At 38.7% G+C, this 17873-nt stretch overlaps 1 protein-coding gene across 2 annotated transcripts in view; it reads right to left on the bottom strand.

Moving 5' to 3' along the window:
• Positions 1-17873, bottom strand: part of CRLF1 (cytokine receptor like factor 1) — a 219814-nt gene that overhangs the window by 96090 nt on the left and 105851 nt on the right. For both annotated transcript variants that reach the window (XM_082243854.1, XM_082243853.1), the window contains exon 2: positions 17507-17785. In XM_082243854.1, the coding sequence (XP_082099980.1) occupies positions 17507-17785 (279 nt within the window). The remainder of the gene's footprint in view (positions 1-17506; positions 17786-17873) is intronic.

Genomic DNA, 17873 nt, shown 5'->3' with positions numbered 1-17873 from the left:
CACTCTGTATGTCCGCATATCATCCTCTCCGTTTTTGGATGATATACGGACATAATGTTAGTCTATAGGGATTGCGGATGTCAGCGGATGACACCGCTGACATCCGATTTTGCATCAGTTCCGTTTTTTTAACGGAGGAAAAATAGGGTTCTGTTCCGTTCCAAAAAACAGAACAGAACTGAAAGGACACAAATCGGATGTCAGCGGATGGTCATCCACTGACATCCAAAATCCCATTGACAAGCATTATGTCTGTATATCACCCGTAAACAGATGGGGTGATATACGGACATATGGAACGCCCGTGTGAAAGAGCCCATAATCTGCTTAGAGGGGTTTTTTTTAACTCTATTCTAATAAAAGTCATGTACTTAATTTCTTGTAATATGGCAATCATCACAAAATATCACTACAGTTGGGGGTGACTAAATTAACAAATACAGATTTTTTTCTTCTGTTACCAGATTTTTTTTGTGAGAAGTTTGGGCCCTTCTTATGGAAACGCTAGCCCATTGTGATGAGAATCCAGGCAAATAATATATTTAAAGCAAGAGTCAGCTTGCTCACTCTCCCTCTTCTAGTAAAGATACCACTTAATATTTGTGCTGGGATCCTAATCCAGCTATTACTGCAGTGATCAGTCAAACTGGTTACACAGAGGATTGAAAGGGTTAGTTTACTTTTTGAAAAAAAAATAAATAAATGCACATTTTTTTGGAGGTAAAAGAATGTGCATGTATTATTAATTTTTTTGGAGCATGTAAAGCATTGCACCAGTGATCTGCAGATCGCTGGTACCATGCAGGTCTCCTTCAGATCTGCCGGTGTATCTGCTTCCCCATACATCCCATATGGCCACGCAGATAAAATCTGATAGGAAGCATGAATAAACTACCATGGTACTCTACACCGCCACGGTGGTTCATTCAAAATTCAATGCACATAGCTCTGTCAATCAGTGACGCAGGCCGGGCGGGGTGGAAAGCCAACATTTTTTTTCAACTGTGACAGCTAGCAGGGAAGGAGAAGAACCCTGCTAGCTGTCACAGCAGGGATAGGGGAGGGGTGGGGTCCTGTCTGTTCGCAACATGTTACACCCTGAATATAGGTGCAACATGTTATGAAAGGTAAGCTTATCCTTTAACAGTTCTGTCTGGCAGTACATCTGACTGCTTAATGAACTACCGACCAAAACTCATGTCATGTGGCAACTGAGTCATAACTAGAAATCATAAAAAATAAAATACCTATCTGGCAGACAAGTGACCTAAAACTTAACTGTACTGTAGGTCTCTGCCTGCTGCTGATTTCCAAAACTCCTGGGTGTGTCCTATACCTGATTTCACTACTACTGGGTCATATAGCTAGAGAAAGAACAGTCCATGTAGGGAGACCAGGTGATGGACACACCCAAAAATGTCAGATACCAGCAGCAGTCAGAGATCTGCAATAAAGCAAAGTTTTAGTCCCGCTGGAAAGGTGTTTATCTTATTATTAAAAAGGTGGTCTTAGAATCTGCAGAAAAAGCTAGTGGCTTTAAGGGGGCTTTATTCCTAAGAATATATCCCCTTTTTACTTTGGATTCAGTGGCAAAGAAATAAAGTTTGATTAGGAGTCCTACTGACACTAGTGCAATGCCCCCCTGTTGTACAGCAGAGTGTTCAGAATGGTGCATGCAATGTACAGTGCATCCAGAAAGTATTCCCAGAGCTTCACTTTTTCAACATTTTGTTATGTTACAGCCTTATTTCAAAATGGATTACATTTATTATTTCCCTCAAAATTCTACAAACAATACCCCATAATTACAAAGTGAAATCTTTGCAAATGTATTAAAAATAAAAAAGGAAGGAATCACATGTATATAGGTATTGACAGAATTTGCCAAGACACTCAAAATTTAGCTCAGGTGCATCCTGTTTCCACTGATCATCCTTGAGATGTTTCAACAGCTTTATTGGAGTCCACCTGTAGTAAATGCAGTAGATTGGACATGGTTTGGAAAGGCATACACCTGTCTATATAAGGTCCCTCAGTTAACAGTGCTTGTCAGAGCACAAACCAAGCCATGAAGTCCAAGGAATTGTCTGTAGACCTCCAAGAAAGGATTTATGGAGGCATAGATCTGGGGAAGGATACAGAAACATTTCTGTAGCATTGAAGGTCCCGATGAGCACAGTGGCCTCCATCATCTGTAAATGAAATAAGTTTGGAACAGCCAGGACTCTTCCTAGAGCCGGCCAAACTGAGTGATCAGGGGAGACAGGTCTTAGTCAGGGTCACTCTGACAGAGCTCCAGAATTTCTCTGTGGAGAGAGGAGAACCATCCAGAAGAACAATCATCTCTGCAGCACTCCACCAATCAGGCCTGTATGGTGGAGTGGCCACTCCTCACTAAAAGGCACATGACAGCCCGCTTGGAGTTTGCCAAAAGCACCTGAAGGACTCTCAGACCATGAAAAATAAAATTCTCTGGTCTGATGAATCAAAGATTGAACTCTTTGGCCTGAATGTCAAGTGTCATATCTAGAGGAAACAAGGCCCTACTCATTCAATACCAATACCATCCCTACAGTGAAACATCTGGTGGCAGCATCATGCTGTGATGATTGAGTCAGGATTGAGGGAAAAGATGAATGCAGCAATGTACAAAGACATCTTTGATGAAAATCTGCTCCAGAGTGCTCTGGACCTCAGACTGGGGTGAAGGTTTATTCTTCCAACAAGACAACGACCCTAAGCACACAGCCAAGATAACAAAGGGGTGGCTATGGCACAACTCTGTGATTGTCCTAAAGTGGCCCAGCCAGAGCCCAGACTTGAACCCAATTGAACATCTCTGGAGAGATCTGAAAATGGCTGTGCACCAACGCTCCCCATCCAACCAGATGGAGCGAAACTGAAACTGCCCAAAAACAGGGGTGCCAAGCTTGTAGCATCATACTCAAAAAGACTTGAGACTGTAATTGGTGCCAAAGGTGCTTCAATATAGTATTGAGCAAAGGCTGTGAATACTTAAAGTATTTCACAAAAGTGAGTACACCCCTCAAATGTTTGTAAATATTTTATTATATATTTTCATGTGACATGCTTGGCCAGTCCATCACCTTTACCCTAAGCTTCTTTAGCAAGGCAGTGGTCGTCTTGAAGGTGTGTTTTGGGTTGTTATCATGTTGGAATGCTGCCCTGCTGCCCAGTCTCCCAAGGGAGGGGATCATGCTCTGTTTCAGTATTTCACAGTACATGTTGGCATTCATGGTTCCCTCAATGAACTGTAGCACCCAGTGTCGGCAGCACTCATGCAGCCCCAGACCATGACACTTCCACCACCATGCTTGACTGTAGGCAGGACACACTTTGTACTCCTCACCTGGTTGCCGCCACACATGCTTGACACCATCTTAACCAAATATGTTTATCTTGGTCTCATCAGACCACAGGACATGGTTCCAGTAATCCATGTCCTTAATCTGTTTGTCTTCAGCAAACTGTTTGCGGGATTTCTTGTGCATCATCTTTAGAAGAGGCTTCCTTCTGGGACGACAGCCATGCAGACCAATTTGATGCCGTGTTGTCTAGAAATTATACATTTTTTTCACATCCTCAGAGAGTTCTTTGCCATGAGGTGCCATGTTGAACTTCCAGTGAACAGTATGAGGGAGTGAGAGCGATAACACCAAATTTATCACACCTGCTCCCCATTCACACCTGAGACCATGTAACACTAATGAGTCACATGACACCAGGGAGGGAAAATGACTAATTTAGACATATTACTTAGGGGTGTACTCACTTTTGTTCCCAGTGGTTTAGACATTAATGGCTGTATATTCAGTTTTTTTGAGGGGACAGAAAATTTACACTGTTATACAAGCTGTAAACTTGCTACTTTACATTGTAGCAAAGTTTAACTTCTTCAGTGTTGTCACATCAAAAGATATAATTAAATATTTTTACAAAAATGTGAGGGGTGTACTCGCTTTTGTGAGATATTGTATGTACATAGGATTTACATTTTTTAATAAATTAATATTTCAAACAAACTTCTTTCCTTCTGGGGTTTGGTTTGTAGAATTTTGAGGAAAATAATGAATTTAATCCATTCTGGAAAAAGGCTGTAACATGACAAAATGTGGAAACAGTGAAGCACTGTGAATACTTTCCGGATGCACTGTACATCTCAGCATACAGAATGATGCTGTGTGGCGCAGAGAATGTACAGCTCACTGTAAAGAATGAGATGATGATAAATTTAAAGTGTCCAGTACAGTGTACAGAAGGAGTCAGTATGGAATAGGGAATGTATAGGACTGCATTCAGAATAGGCACAACACAGCACATACAGAATGGGATGTTGTGGAGAATAAATTGTACTTCTAAGTGTACAGAATGGATCCATGTGAAACAAAAACTATAGCACAGAGTACAGAATGGAGCACTGTGGAGTATAAAATGTATAGCACAGAGGATAGTAAAGGGTGGTGGGAAATATAGACTTTACAGCCAAGGGGCCAGAATAGGTCAGCATCAGATATAAAATCTAACATGCAGAGTATTGAATATAGCAGGTGTATAGAATGAGCCAGTGCAAAATAGGAAATGTACAGCGTGGCATAAGAAATTGGTGAGGAACAGGAAATATGTAGAATGGCATACAGAATTAGAAGGTGAGGAATAGGGAACATATAGCATGGAATGTGGAACACAGTGGTGTGGAATAGGGAACGTATAGCATGGCATATGGAATATGGCGCTGTGGAATAGGGAATATGGATTGTAGAGACTGGCATGCAGAGTAAGGAGCAGTGTGGAATATAAAATGTATAGCTAAGTATACAAAATGGGCCAGCATTAGATAGATTAGATATAAAATCTACAACGAAATACAGAATCCAGCAGATGAATAGAATAAAATAACAATAATAATAAACAAAATAGGACATATGCAGCATGGCATAGGGAATGAGGCATTTCAGGAAATTTATTGCATAGCAGAGTGAGACGTTAAGTACAAACTGGTAATGTACTGGAAGAGTTGTTTGATTATAACTAAAAGTATACCCGCGCTAGTGTAAAATAAAAAGCTGCAACTTCCAGTGTGATATCACCAAATTAACAATATTAAAAACAAGCTGCGCTGAGTGAGTAAATCATATGTGATCAATCATTGATCCCAAAAAATAAGCAAATAAATGTGAATAAAATGGCATAGACCACAACTATATAATATGTGATCAAAAATTCAAATTTGTGAAAAAATATGGTGCACAATTAATATCAAATAAAAATGTGCTAAATATAAGTGCATATATAGTCTCTAGTGCAGTCAAAAAAGTCAGAAAAGGGTAAAATGTGAATAAAATCCAAAATAATGAAATCCACCACAGGTGCTGACCCTCCACCAATATAAAAGCCGCTTACCAGAACCTGGTAAGTATGCGCCTGTATATAACTTCAGGAGACACTCAAGGCTTCTCAGGAACACAGAGGGGTGGCTGGATATCCTGTATGACTCTTTGGGACCGACTCTTATGCCACTGGCATGGTCACATAATACGCCACCATCATGCAATAAAGAATAAAGGCTCCATAGCGGAAAACCATCCAAACGATTTATTATTAAATAAAATTTACTCTCACATAGAATTGCAGAGTAAAGCGCTGAAAACAAGCAAGCCACCGGCCGGTCGGCTATCTCGCCCGTCCTTCCTGGAACGTAGGGGTGACGTCAGCACGCCGTGACCCAACGCGTTTCATCTGAGCTGACGTTATCAAAGGTACGAGTTGTTTGATTACCATAATTAAAAAATAACTTTCTGTTGATGCGCAGTGCCCTACTCTGTCCACCTCTCTGATGCTGTTGTCTCTGATGCCAAAATAATTATTTTAACCTCCTTTGGACCTCCCTCAACTCTAAGTTACCTACCTAGGAAACTGCATAGATTTTACTTTTATGTTTGCTTATAGTTTTACTCACAATCCAAAAATATATTAGTTGATTGGTTTCTCCCCAAGTTGGCCCTAGGTTTTATGGGAACACTAGTGTGTGATCTCCATTAAAAGACAGAAAGAGATATAAATGGTTCTAACTTCTCTGTAAATTACTAAGTAATAGCACCAGATCAATATGAAAAATAAATAAGTGCCATGTACTTTACCAGGTTATCCTAACACAAATTGTACTGTATTAAGACTTACCTAAAGTTATGAAGTACATGGTGGTTACCATGCAGCTGAGAAAACTTGGCCCATTGTTCCTATCTGCAGTGTGCTACAGACATTGCATTGTGGCATCACTCAAGTGCAATTTGCTGTGCACATAATATGCCACTTAGTTTTAATTTTTTGCTTTTAATATGTTTTAAAATTACCAAGCAAATAGGTATTAGTAATTGGTGGACTTATTGACACTAGACTACCAGGTGCTTCTTGGAATTTTGTGCTTCTTTATTACTAGTCCTTGGTGTTGTAATAGTCCTCCAAAAATACTTAATATCAACAAGTACAACTTTATTTAGACAGAACCATTTTCAAAGTATATGAAATCTGTGCAGATTTAAAAGGATAATGTAGACGACTAACAACAAAGCTACAGTATTCTATTTAACCATGTTAAACTATTTTAATTTAACATTTGGGTATGTTACTTTCTATGATTGCTAGAACGGCACAATCTAGACTAGCACATTAAGTATGAAGGATGCTACGTTCTTTTGTTCACTCACACTATGTGCTTTAATACCCTGTGGATAATTTTGTTCTAATTTGGCTCAAATGTCCACACTTTTTAGATAGATAATTTGTACACAGACTTGATATTATTTATTTTTGAAAAACAACTATCACATTTATAAAAAGGTCCAAATAGAAATTGGCAGACATTATTATTATTTTTTTTTTTTTTCAGCAAGTACATTCTATTTTTCTTTTGTAGAATATGTGGAATCAACACTGAGGAATGCATTGGATAGGGCAATGGTGTACGGAGTCTTACAAATACGGTATATTGTTTTCCCAAGTTTTAACCTCAAATGCGGCTTAGTATATTTACTGCCATTAAATGTATATATAAAATATGATAAATTAATGCATATATGATTGAGGAAGTTGAAATAAGGACACCTTTCACATTCTGGCATGAAGGTGCAGACCTCTTGTAATTATTGCACCAATGATTTAATATGTCTTTTTCATTGGACCAGCCTTGATTTTTACTTTCATAGGCTATTACACTTCTAAAAATCCTATTACTTATTGAAATAATTTAATTAATTTAGTTTGTAATTTAACAACAATATTTCAAACTTTTTTTGTAAACTGAAAAATATATTTCATAATGACCAAGACAAATATTCAAGATATTTAATCTTATGTAGGCATTTTGAGACCATTATTTTCATATGTAAGTACATGTTGTAAGTTGAAATTTATTTAAGTTTCAGGGCCTGAATTACTAATGTAGAAAAAAAGGCAGAATACAATTCTGTAAACACAAAGTGCCCCCATTACCATAATTTTTCTTACCATCAAAAGTAACCAATGTGAGTGTCATATTTAACAAAGCTATGCGACAAGCAATAAAGAAGTGCACAAACCCATATCAGCTAAACACATTTAGGTTGCCATGGGTTATAAGGCGCCTTTATATGAAGTTCTGACAGTTAGATAGAATACAATCAGTTTATTAAAACTTTCTTTCATATTACCTACTTATCTCTACTTTTTACATGTCACTTTAACATCACAATTTGTTATGTTGAACTTTTTTATGCTGGAGTGGAAAAAAGTAATTATATTGCATTATGAGGAATGCCTCACTTTGTATGGCTGTGGTGGGTTGGGAAGCTGATTAGGAAGATATATTGATGCTGAAATCCCTCTGAGAGGCTGTATTTGGCATTAAACATACATAACTACATGAAACAATGGGAAAGAGAACACCAAGAGAAACAAATCTACAGGCAGCTATTTCTTTGGTTGAAAATCTGGGAGCAAGTGGGTTTCCCTGTGATGCTGTTACCAGCATGCTGGGTATAGGTGATTCAAGAGAGATGGCCTTAAAAAACTAGTTACCAGTGCAGTATTGATGGAGTATTGATGGATTTTAAGCTTTTATTTTGCAGCAGCTAGGCATAGAGACATTCATTTGATTATAAAATTAGAGACTGTAATTTTTATGTAAATACAATTATAATTATTGGGAACCATTAAGCTTACCAACGCTATAGGGTTGATTTACTAAAAGAGTAAGGAATGATCACCAATCTAATTGGCAATGGCAATATAGTGCAAAACTCCCTTCCGCAGGATTGGCCAAAAATGTATTGCAACAACAGAGTGTTTATGAGCCATATCAAAGTTTTCAGACAGATTCAGTAATATTTGTACAGTATGGTTACCTTAAAATGTAGCAGTCATTACATATATTAGTCAGGGCTGATTTTGTGAAATAATGAGATTGGAAGCCAGCTTGGACAGGGTCCACAAGTGAGTTAAAGAGAAGAAAGCTTGACATTTCCATATGTTTGTGTTTTTTAGGGAGTTTAGAGCAGAGAAGAAAAACCAGGTGATGACAAGAGAGACATGATGGGTCCAGAGAAGGTTTTTTTTTTAACCATTATTTAAATAAAGCATGCTTGAAAGAAAATGGGCAGGAGAACACTGCAGAGAAAGATGTTAAAAAAAAGATATAAGTGTATTAATAAAGAGAGGTGAGATAAGGTGAGCTGCAATGGAATCAAGACAGTTGGTGGGATTCTGAGAGGCTGTCTGTTTTATTTATTTATTTTTTTTACTGGGGACACATACAAGTGTTAAAATGGTGACCAACTTTGGCTGTGTGTGAAAATTATTGACCTTATTTCCTGTTTTATCACATTTTTTAATTTAAGCAAATGTCAAAGTATTTACAATGGTAATAAATAAATTTGATCAGGGAAGAAGATAAAGTGTTTTGCAGGTAACAGTTGTCACAAGGAATGTTGTACTATTAAAACTCAGAGTTATGCTTACTCCGGTGTATATCAGTAGTCTAGAACTCTTGATCAATTGTGTATGTAGCTTGTCAGGAACACCAAACTGTATGCAAGTTTTTTTTCCCCAAAAAGATGCTATATCATCTAGTTCTGCAAAATTGTGCGTATACAATCATCGTCTTGGTTAATATAACATTCTGTAACATTTAGCAGCTGCCAAATAAATGGGAGAGACTGATGATAAACGGTGCTCTTATATAACACATGAGTCACTGTACTTTATGTTTCACTGATTTTTTTTAACTTATTAAACAATATTTTGGTAGTTCATATAAGGTACCTAATTACAGACAGAAATGTCAGCCGGTATATTCTAAGAGGCGACAGCTTTCAAACTAGCTAGACCGAGGAGGTAAAACGTTGACTTATGTTAGCATTTTTGCTGTAATGGATTAATAAAAAGAAGAAGTACTGATATACTTACCTTTGCTCGAGAAAATGCTGCTCCAGTTTCCTTTTAGTGCAATGCACAGGAAAAAGCCAAGGCATTTGGCTGTCACATCTGCTGAAAGGTAGGATTAGCCAAGTCGAATTCCGATCCTTCTTTCAACAGAATTTCGGTGGTAAGATCTCAATCTGCAGAAAGCATATTACCAAAAGTCTACGGCTTTGGTCCTGAGACCAACTGTGAAGACAGTCTGGAGCAGCATTTCTTCCAATAAAGAATAGTATTTCAATATTTTTGTTACTCTTCTTTTATACATCCCAACAAGACTTTTAAACTTTTGGATACAGGTCCACAGTAACCAGATGATATTCAAAGCTTATGTAAAGGCAAAACATTTTATTTTAGTCTTGATAACGGTGGGGAAAGGTTAGACTATGAGGCTGATTTTGAGAATGTTCACTCAAGAAAATACTTTAATTATCCAATCATATGCAGGTGACAATGATTCACATGCATTTGCCATCCATGTGATTGGATAATTGAACTGAATATTCACTCTTTTTTAAGAGAACATTTTCAGCTTCTTTAGTAAATCAGTCCCACACTGTTATTTTGTTTGCTACCTATGTCTCTGCTTCTGTTCTTCTCTTTATTTGTCCTGGCACCCACTGTCCCTGAGAGAAATTGGGGAAAATCCAAAATTGGAATGTTGTCACCACTGAATTTTTTTAAATGTTTTACACATTTATAAACTAAGAATATTATTTTCTACAAAAATGTATTCTTACATGTGAGTTGACTGATGCTTAGGGCTCTCACTCACTCTCACTGTTGTAAGAGCCTGCAGTTGGGTGGCAAGGCTAAGCACCGAAATAACACTAAAAAGGTACAAGAGCTGCCTGTTTGTATTGGGAAACCCACTAGGGTCACCCTGTTAGTCAGGAACTGACATTAGTTTTTTTAGAGACTCTGATAAACAGATGTATTGTAGCTGTAGCTGGCTGCAGATGACTTGCCCAGCCACCTCTGTTTTATCAGGTGCAGCCTCTCTGAGCTGTTGAGGGAGGGAAGCAGAGAAAAACTTATATTCCCGGGGCATGTCCTCCATATACACTATCCTATACCCATTGTTGATCCAGAGAAAGGCAAAAACCCCAATAAAGCATGACCAGAAAGTGAATAAAGTTGTGACTGGGATTCCCACCTAGTGTCCAGGCAGTTTTATATTTGTTTACTACTGTAGCAGCTCTATTTAGAGCAAATTCACTATGGTGAAATGGAATGAGGAGGCAGAGAGAGCTTTTCAAGAGCTGAAGGAAATGTTATGTAAAGAACCAATGTTAGCTGCTCCCAACTTCAGTCAAGGTTTTCTTGTACAAACAGATGCCTCTAATGTTGACCTGGGAGAATTAATGGTCTAATAAATTCATAGGGGAAGAAATTCAGTAATATATCTCAGTTTCATGAGCAATTCCAGGTCCAGCCAATAAGAGAGCCACCAGGCTCGGCCTTGGATTGGGCAACGGGGTGCACCCTCTATTTACACGTCCCACCACAGAAATAGAGGCTGAGCTTCGGGGCAATCTCGAGGAGCAGGACGACATAAGGGGAAACTAAATTAGAGGGCACTCTGGAGTAGCAGGACATAAGGGGAAGGAGAAGGGGGGTCATAATGGGGAACTCCGGAGATACTAATTAACTATCTCCAGTGTGCCCCCTTACATTCTCCAGAGTGCCTCCATACATCTTGCAAAATGCCCTTAGTAATGTGGGTACAAGAACTGTGATATATGTGTGTAGTGTATACTGCAGACACAGATTCTGTTCAATCCCCCTTTAGGACCCTCCCACTGGCCATGCCTACTGTTCACTGTGGCACACATTTCCCAGGGTGGCCCAGGTATTTGATAATGTTAGTAATGCTGGCATTATGTCATGCTGTTTTGACTAATGGGGGCCCTTCATGGTTTCTTGCACTGGGGTCCTGAAGGTTCTAGTTATGCCTCTGATGTGAATGCACTGGTCATGCCATTTGTTACTAAAATATGTCATTTGACCAAGTAGGTCCAAACCTTTGCATATTGTATTAGAACAAGGTTTGCCAGAAAACTCTTGTTATGTAAGAATAAACAGAAAAGAGGGCAATATCAGCGCACGCAGGAAAAATATGACAATTAAAGCAGCTGTACACTCAGGTCAAAATACAACACCCGTCTCAAAGCCTTCAAATATATAGCGCAGCGCTTGTATTCGCATCAAAACAATATTGGTAATAAACAGCATAAATAATAAATTGTAAAAAAAGAGAGGAAAAAGTAGTCCATGCAATGCCCGTGAGATGAAGGTGAAGGTGAATCAAAACATTCTGATTGGAGAAACAGGTGCTCTTAGTGCACTCACGACCACCACCTTATAGATTGGCCTCTCACCTTAACACTACTTGTACTAGGCTTAAACACTCCTCTTACACCGAGCAATCCTGGATCGATCCTCCCCTCAATAGACACAATGGATCGGCCGCAATCTAACACTCCAAAGACCAACAAGCCAGTAGTACTTCTGGGTCAGCTCAGATCGGCAGCTCCACTCATAAACATGTGTTAGGGAACATAAAACCTGACAAGCTCGTAGTGTAATACTGATAACTTTAATGGCCAAAGTGCATAAAAAGACAGCCTCTTACTTTTGAGAAGATAAAATCAGCGTGTAATATCACAGCAGTAACCGGCGAGTCTTGCAGATACCTCGCCAGACTCCAGACAGCAGCGGGTGACGTCGACGGCTCCGCCTTCCCCCCGTACGCGTGTCGTCCCCCTATGGGTGGAGACTTCTTCAGCGGTATTGAAGGCTATGTAAGACGTCACCCTTTATGAATACCGGATTGCTCGCTGATTGGCCGGGCGGTCCGGATCCTCTGATTGGCTGTTCTCAGTTGTCAAGGCAACTAAGACGCCGCATTCCTCTGAGAGCGGAAGTAGGCAGACTCGTGCGAGAGAGACAGCCCATCGCTCAAAAAATTTGGGGGAGTAGAAAGGGTTAAAAAACACTGGAGAGGAGGAAATTTTATCCGGCAACTTAGCCAGCGAGAATCCTTTTGGATTTATGAAACAAAAGTGGGGGTTCCTCGTGGGTTAAATGTGGATTTCGACTTAAATTGTTTTATATCTGATCGTTAAATTATTGCCTTTTATTAAGTTTTTATTGAAGTTTTATATTGTCTTTTAATCGTATATTTATTGAGGTTTTTATTATGTAATCCAGATGACAGCGGGACGTCGATAGCTCTTTTATTTATTATATAATGAATTCTTGTTTTATATAAGGGATTTATTTTTGTTCCCTCCGTACAGATTCATTTTAATATGTGTCTGCAGACAATCGTTTGTGGAGTCTGTATACCTGTAGAATCATGTATGGCTTAAGGTTGACTGCCATTAAGAGGAGCGGTGCCTTTGCAGCCATGATAAAGGTATATCAGCCTATTATAGGTTAGTAATAGGAAGCGATTGGTTAATAATCCCGGGCACCAGTCGATTAACTTCCGCCTTCTAGTGGAAAGGGCATCTGTGTCGCCATGACTACTAGGATTAGCCAGTTAGAAGAACCCGCCCCGCTCGGCCAATCAGCGAGTGGCGCGGCTTGAGCGATGGGCTGTCTCTCTCGGCACGAGCCTGCCTACTTCCGCTCTCAGAGGAATGCGGCGTCTTAGTTGCGTCTTAGTTGCCTTGACAACTGAGAACAGCCAATCGGAGGATCCAAACCGCCCGGCCAATCAGCGGGCAATCCGGTATTCATAAAGGGTGACGTCTTACATAGCCTTCAATACCGCTGAAGAAGTCTCCACCCATAGGGGGACGACACGCGTACGGGGGGAAGGCGGAGCCGTCGACGTCACCCGCTGCTGTTTGGAGTCTTGCGAGGTCTCTGCAAGACTCGCCGGTTACTGCTGTGATATTACACGCTGATTTTATCTTCTCAAAAGTAAGAGGCTGTCTTTTTATGCACTTTGGCCATTACAGTTATCAGTATTACACTATGGGCTTGTCCGGTTTTATGTTCCCTAACACGTGTTTATGAGTGGAGCTGCCGATCTGAGCTGACCCAGAAGTACTACTGGCTTGTTGGTCTTTGGAGTGTTAGATTGCGGCCGATCCATTGTGTCTATTGAGGGGAGGATCGATCCAGGATAGCTCGGTGTAAGAGGAGTGTTTAAGCCTAGTACAAGTAGTATTAAGGTGAGAGGCCAATCTATAAGGTGGTGGTCGTGAGTGCACTAAGAGCACCTCTTTCTCCAGTCAGAATGTTTTGATTCACCTTCACCTTCATCTCACGGGCATTGCATGGACTACTTTTTCCTCTCTTTTTTTATGTAAGAATAAGTTCATCTTCTGGAATGAACTCAGCATGGGTGTCTATGAAATATGTGTTGGAAATAAATATGGTCTGCCTAGACACTGTTGTGGTGCTGCCAGAACTGTACACCCATTGCATATATTTGCATTTTCAATCAGAACAGAGTTTACAATATTCTTTTTCAGTCTGGCTATAAACAGATTATTAGAGGATAGCAGAGCTGTTGTAGAACACAGACACCCAAAACCTGCAGTCATCCTAACCTCACTAAAGTTGGGCCAGTGACTAAACATGGTAATCCCCATTTTCTGCCCTCCTGATTGCAATGCTGCTACCTCTCTCTGTCACATTAAAATAGAAACAATAAGATAAAGTACTATGAATGGGATAATATATAGGATAATATATACTTCTGGTAATAATCCTGCAAATATTCAGACAGAAATAAAATGCTACCAATTGACCACCAGTTAGAGAAATCAGGAAAAAAGTTCCAATTACAGCACAGTATGTTGCTCTGTTACCAATTATGCTACAACTAGGTAATAAACACATTAACATCATGCAGACCAATCCACATAGTGATAAAAGAGCAAAACTGTTTTCCCTTTCACTGACAGTATGAAATAGATACCTACTGAAATGCAAGCATTTTATGTGTATCCTAATAAGGCTGGCCCCATCCCCTGTAACCCTCAGGATAGCCCTTTTATTAGCTATAAAGGTTCCAACCAACCTCTAAACCATGCTCTTGCTACAAAACTAAAGGAAAATGGGTACATAATTAAAATAACCATGTTGGCATGAGTTGAAATCAATTGAAGAGGCCACTACATCATTTATTTAGCGCCAGAAGAAAGTATTTTGATATCAACTAGCTTCTTTACTAAGAGCATCTGCTGAAACTCCTGCAAAGGATGCAAAAGAAGAAGCCAAGCTGCTAATAAAGACAACTTTAATATGTCTGAGATTGGAGAACCTTGCATTTAGATTTCTATTGCTTTGGTGATCATGGAGGTATTACTTTTTGGTCATATTGGTAGCACAAAGGTGTCTGTCACAGCTTATGTTCTCCTCTGAATGTTGCAGAAAACAGTGCAAACACAGTATTTTCTTATTTTAACAGGTGTAGGGCATTTACATTTGAAGCCTATTTTTTTTTTTTTAAACTGGAATTTGGCTTTAGCACTGCAACTTCTCAGCTTAGCGTCAAAGCCACGACATTCAGTTTCAGCGCTTTCCAAAGTAGGTTTCCCTGAAAAAAATAATCTTGTGGAAAGTAAATGATGGCTTCAGATTCCACAAGAGTAGAACCATTGCCTGAAATATTAAACAGGGTGATCAATGGGACCTTTACATTTTCCCCTTAAAACATTCTCAAAGGTCCAGAGCTTTATTGAGAACGGTAAAACACAAACAACAGAAAGAACATCAAGGTTTTATTGAAAGGCCATCTGTTCTGCTACTTTCAAGTTTCAGAACATGGAGGGGTAATTGGGAAGATGAACATGGTCTACAATTGCTACAAGATCCACAAAGGAGTCCCCGCCATTTCAAAAATTGTTCTCAGATAGAATAGATTTAGGGACCATTCACTGTGATCTATTTTTCATGTGTGTGCAATCACAATTAAACTCTCCTTCAAAAGAAGATGAGTACATACAGTATACTGAAACGGCTTAATTTCATTTAGTGTTAGCATGAGATAATAAAAGCTACGAAATGCACAAAGAAAGAACATCAAGACAGAGCAACACACTTGCGCTGAAAAACAGAGGCAGCGGCCAGAGCCATAACTAGCACATCGTGCTAGAACATTATATATATATATATATATATATATATATATATATATATATATATATATATATATATATATATATATCAAATAGTTGTCTATAAAGTGCCGCATCCAGTTAATTGTATACAAAAAATTGGCAGAACCCCAGCTCTGCCTTTCATAAGGTGGCACTGGCACGACTAAGAGACCAAAATAGTAAAAAATATATAATTTTATTATCCAAAAACGTGTTTTTTTAAAAAAAGGGGAAAAAATACCCTTTGGCTGTATCAACTTTCTGTTGCTGGAACTGGGTCACCTCATGGTAATAAAGTGGGGCATATAGGATCATCCCTGTCTCCCCACCAGGAGCAAGTGTCCTTTGTTCCAGTTCCTTTTCCTATGTCCTGTTCCACTGGTTTTATATTGTGTACACTGTGATGTTCTTGTTATATGTTCATGGTGGAAGTATTTTATATGTTGAGATGTTCTTTGTTCCCTTTTTTTTTTTCAAAAAACACATTTTTGGATAATAAAATTATATATTTTTTACTATTTTGGTCTCTTGGTCGTGCCAGTAAAGTCCGCCTTATGAAAGGCAGAGCTGGGGTTCTGCCAATTTTTTGTATTTTATATATATATATGTATATATATATATATATATATATATATATATATATATATATATATATATATATATATATATATATATAAAATATTCTGGGGGTTTTAGGTAATTTTAGCCAACAATGCTGATTTTAACACATTTGTAAAAAAAAATAAAAGTGCTCTATATAGAAAGTGGTCAGCCATGAAACAACTTGTCATAAAATGGTATATAGAACAAAGTTACCTCATATAACCAACATTCATGTCTATATTTTAGGAGACATTGTACACAGGTGGGTGCTTAGATGCTTTAACTAAACCATGGAATAGCTGGCTATGGGTGGATGTCAGCCAAATAGGCATTAGATAAGAAGTCTAGACAGTTCAGGTTCAGGGTTTACTCCCTATACCTTCAATCCCTTTAGATTGTCACTTTACCCCACTGAATCATTCACTAAACTGTCCACAATCCTTTTCACAGTACTTGGCTTTCACATAAATAATGCCCTATGCCCCCACAGCACAGTAAGATTTAAGAGATAACAAAGAAGTTAACTATCCCCACCAGCTCAGTCAAACATAGCGCAGTATTTTTTTCTTGCTGGAGGTACATATGAACCTTTTACACGGTTCAGTTTAAAAATGTTCTGTCTAAAATGTAGACTGCAAAGAATTGCAGTCAAATTTACATGTAAAGTATAAGAAATAAATTTATACAATTTTTAATAGGAGCTTAATGGGCTAAAACAATACCGTACCTACATAAATAACAGCACAATATGTTTTAGGCTACCTTTTACTTTTACAGATAGAGAAGCTATGTGTAGCCAGGCTGTCATATTTAGATCATCCAGCTACTCAAAAAAAAAAAAACCTTAATATTTATTATTTTTTAAAATCATTTTTGCAAACGCTGGTAAATGTTTCTGGAAGGGAGATAAATGTTGTATAGTTATTGCTCACTAAATTAAAATTAAATTATATAGTCATATATTTAAAGTATTTTAATATTTACCCCCTTTTAACAAAAAGGAGGTATTTTTCTGAAGCAAAGATAAAAAATGTGAAATGTTAGCAAATGTGCAAAGTATTTCAGCATCATCCAGACCACTTGCATCATTTTAGCCTAGACCACATTTTGTCTAAACCAGACCAGACTGTAGGTATAATCCTCCTCCCCACAACCCTAATTCAGACCCTTCTTAAGTTGGAATGAAATCCAATATGCTAGTGCCACAGAGCAAGTATGCTAATCATTTTGCCATAAAACTACATTGCTGGAACAGGACTTCCAACCAGTTTGTCATGCCTGTGTTTGCTAAGTCTGAAAATCGGACATACATCCAACATATAGACATGATCCTGCAAGGATTCTCCCATCTTTGCTGTGGCACACCAGGTTGTCTCCCGATTGCTGCTTGGATCCATTCAGGTTATTTAAGGCCACACTCAAGGTTGTGCCATTCAGTATCTTATACAAATCTGTGGGAAGCCTTCTCCCATTTAGGGTCCAGAACAGGTCCTCTGCTTTCAGGTGTAAGTCAGAGTCCACTAAACAAGCTGCGGTTAGTGATGATCCTATCATTAAGGTAGGGTCCTGTGGGGATATAACAGCAGGATCTGTAAAAAAAAATGGAATTAAAGGTTTATAATGAAACAGGGTTAGAAATACATGTTAAGGGATATGAGAAGGGTTTGGGAAAAAGCA

The sequence above is a fragment of the Pelophylax lessonae genome (assembly GCF_965119305.1).
Source record: "Pelophylax lessonae genome assembly, chromosome: 1".
Taxonomy (NCBI): Eukaryota; Metazoa; Chordata; class Amphibia; order Anura; family Ranidae; genus Pelophylax; species Pelophylax lessonae.
The sequence above is the reverse complement of the archived record's forward strand: the minus strand, read 5'-3'. Positions and strand labels throughout refer to the sequence as shown.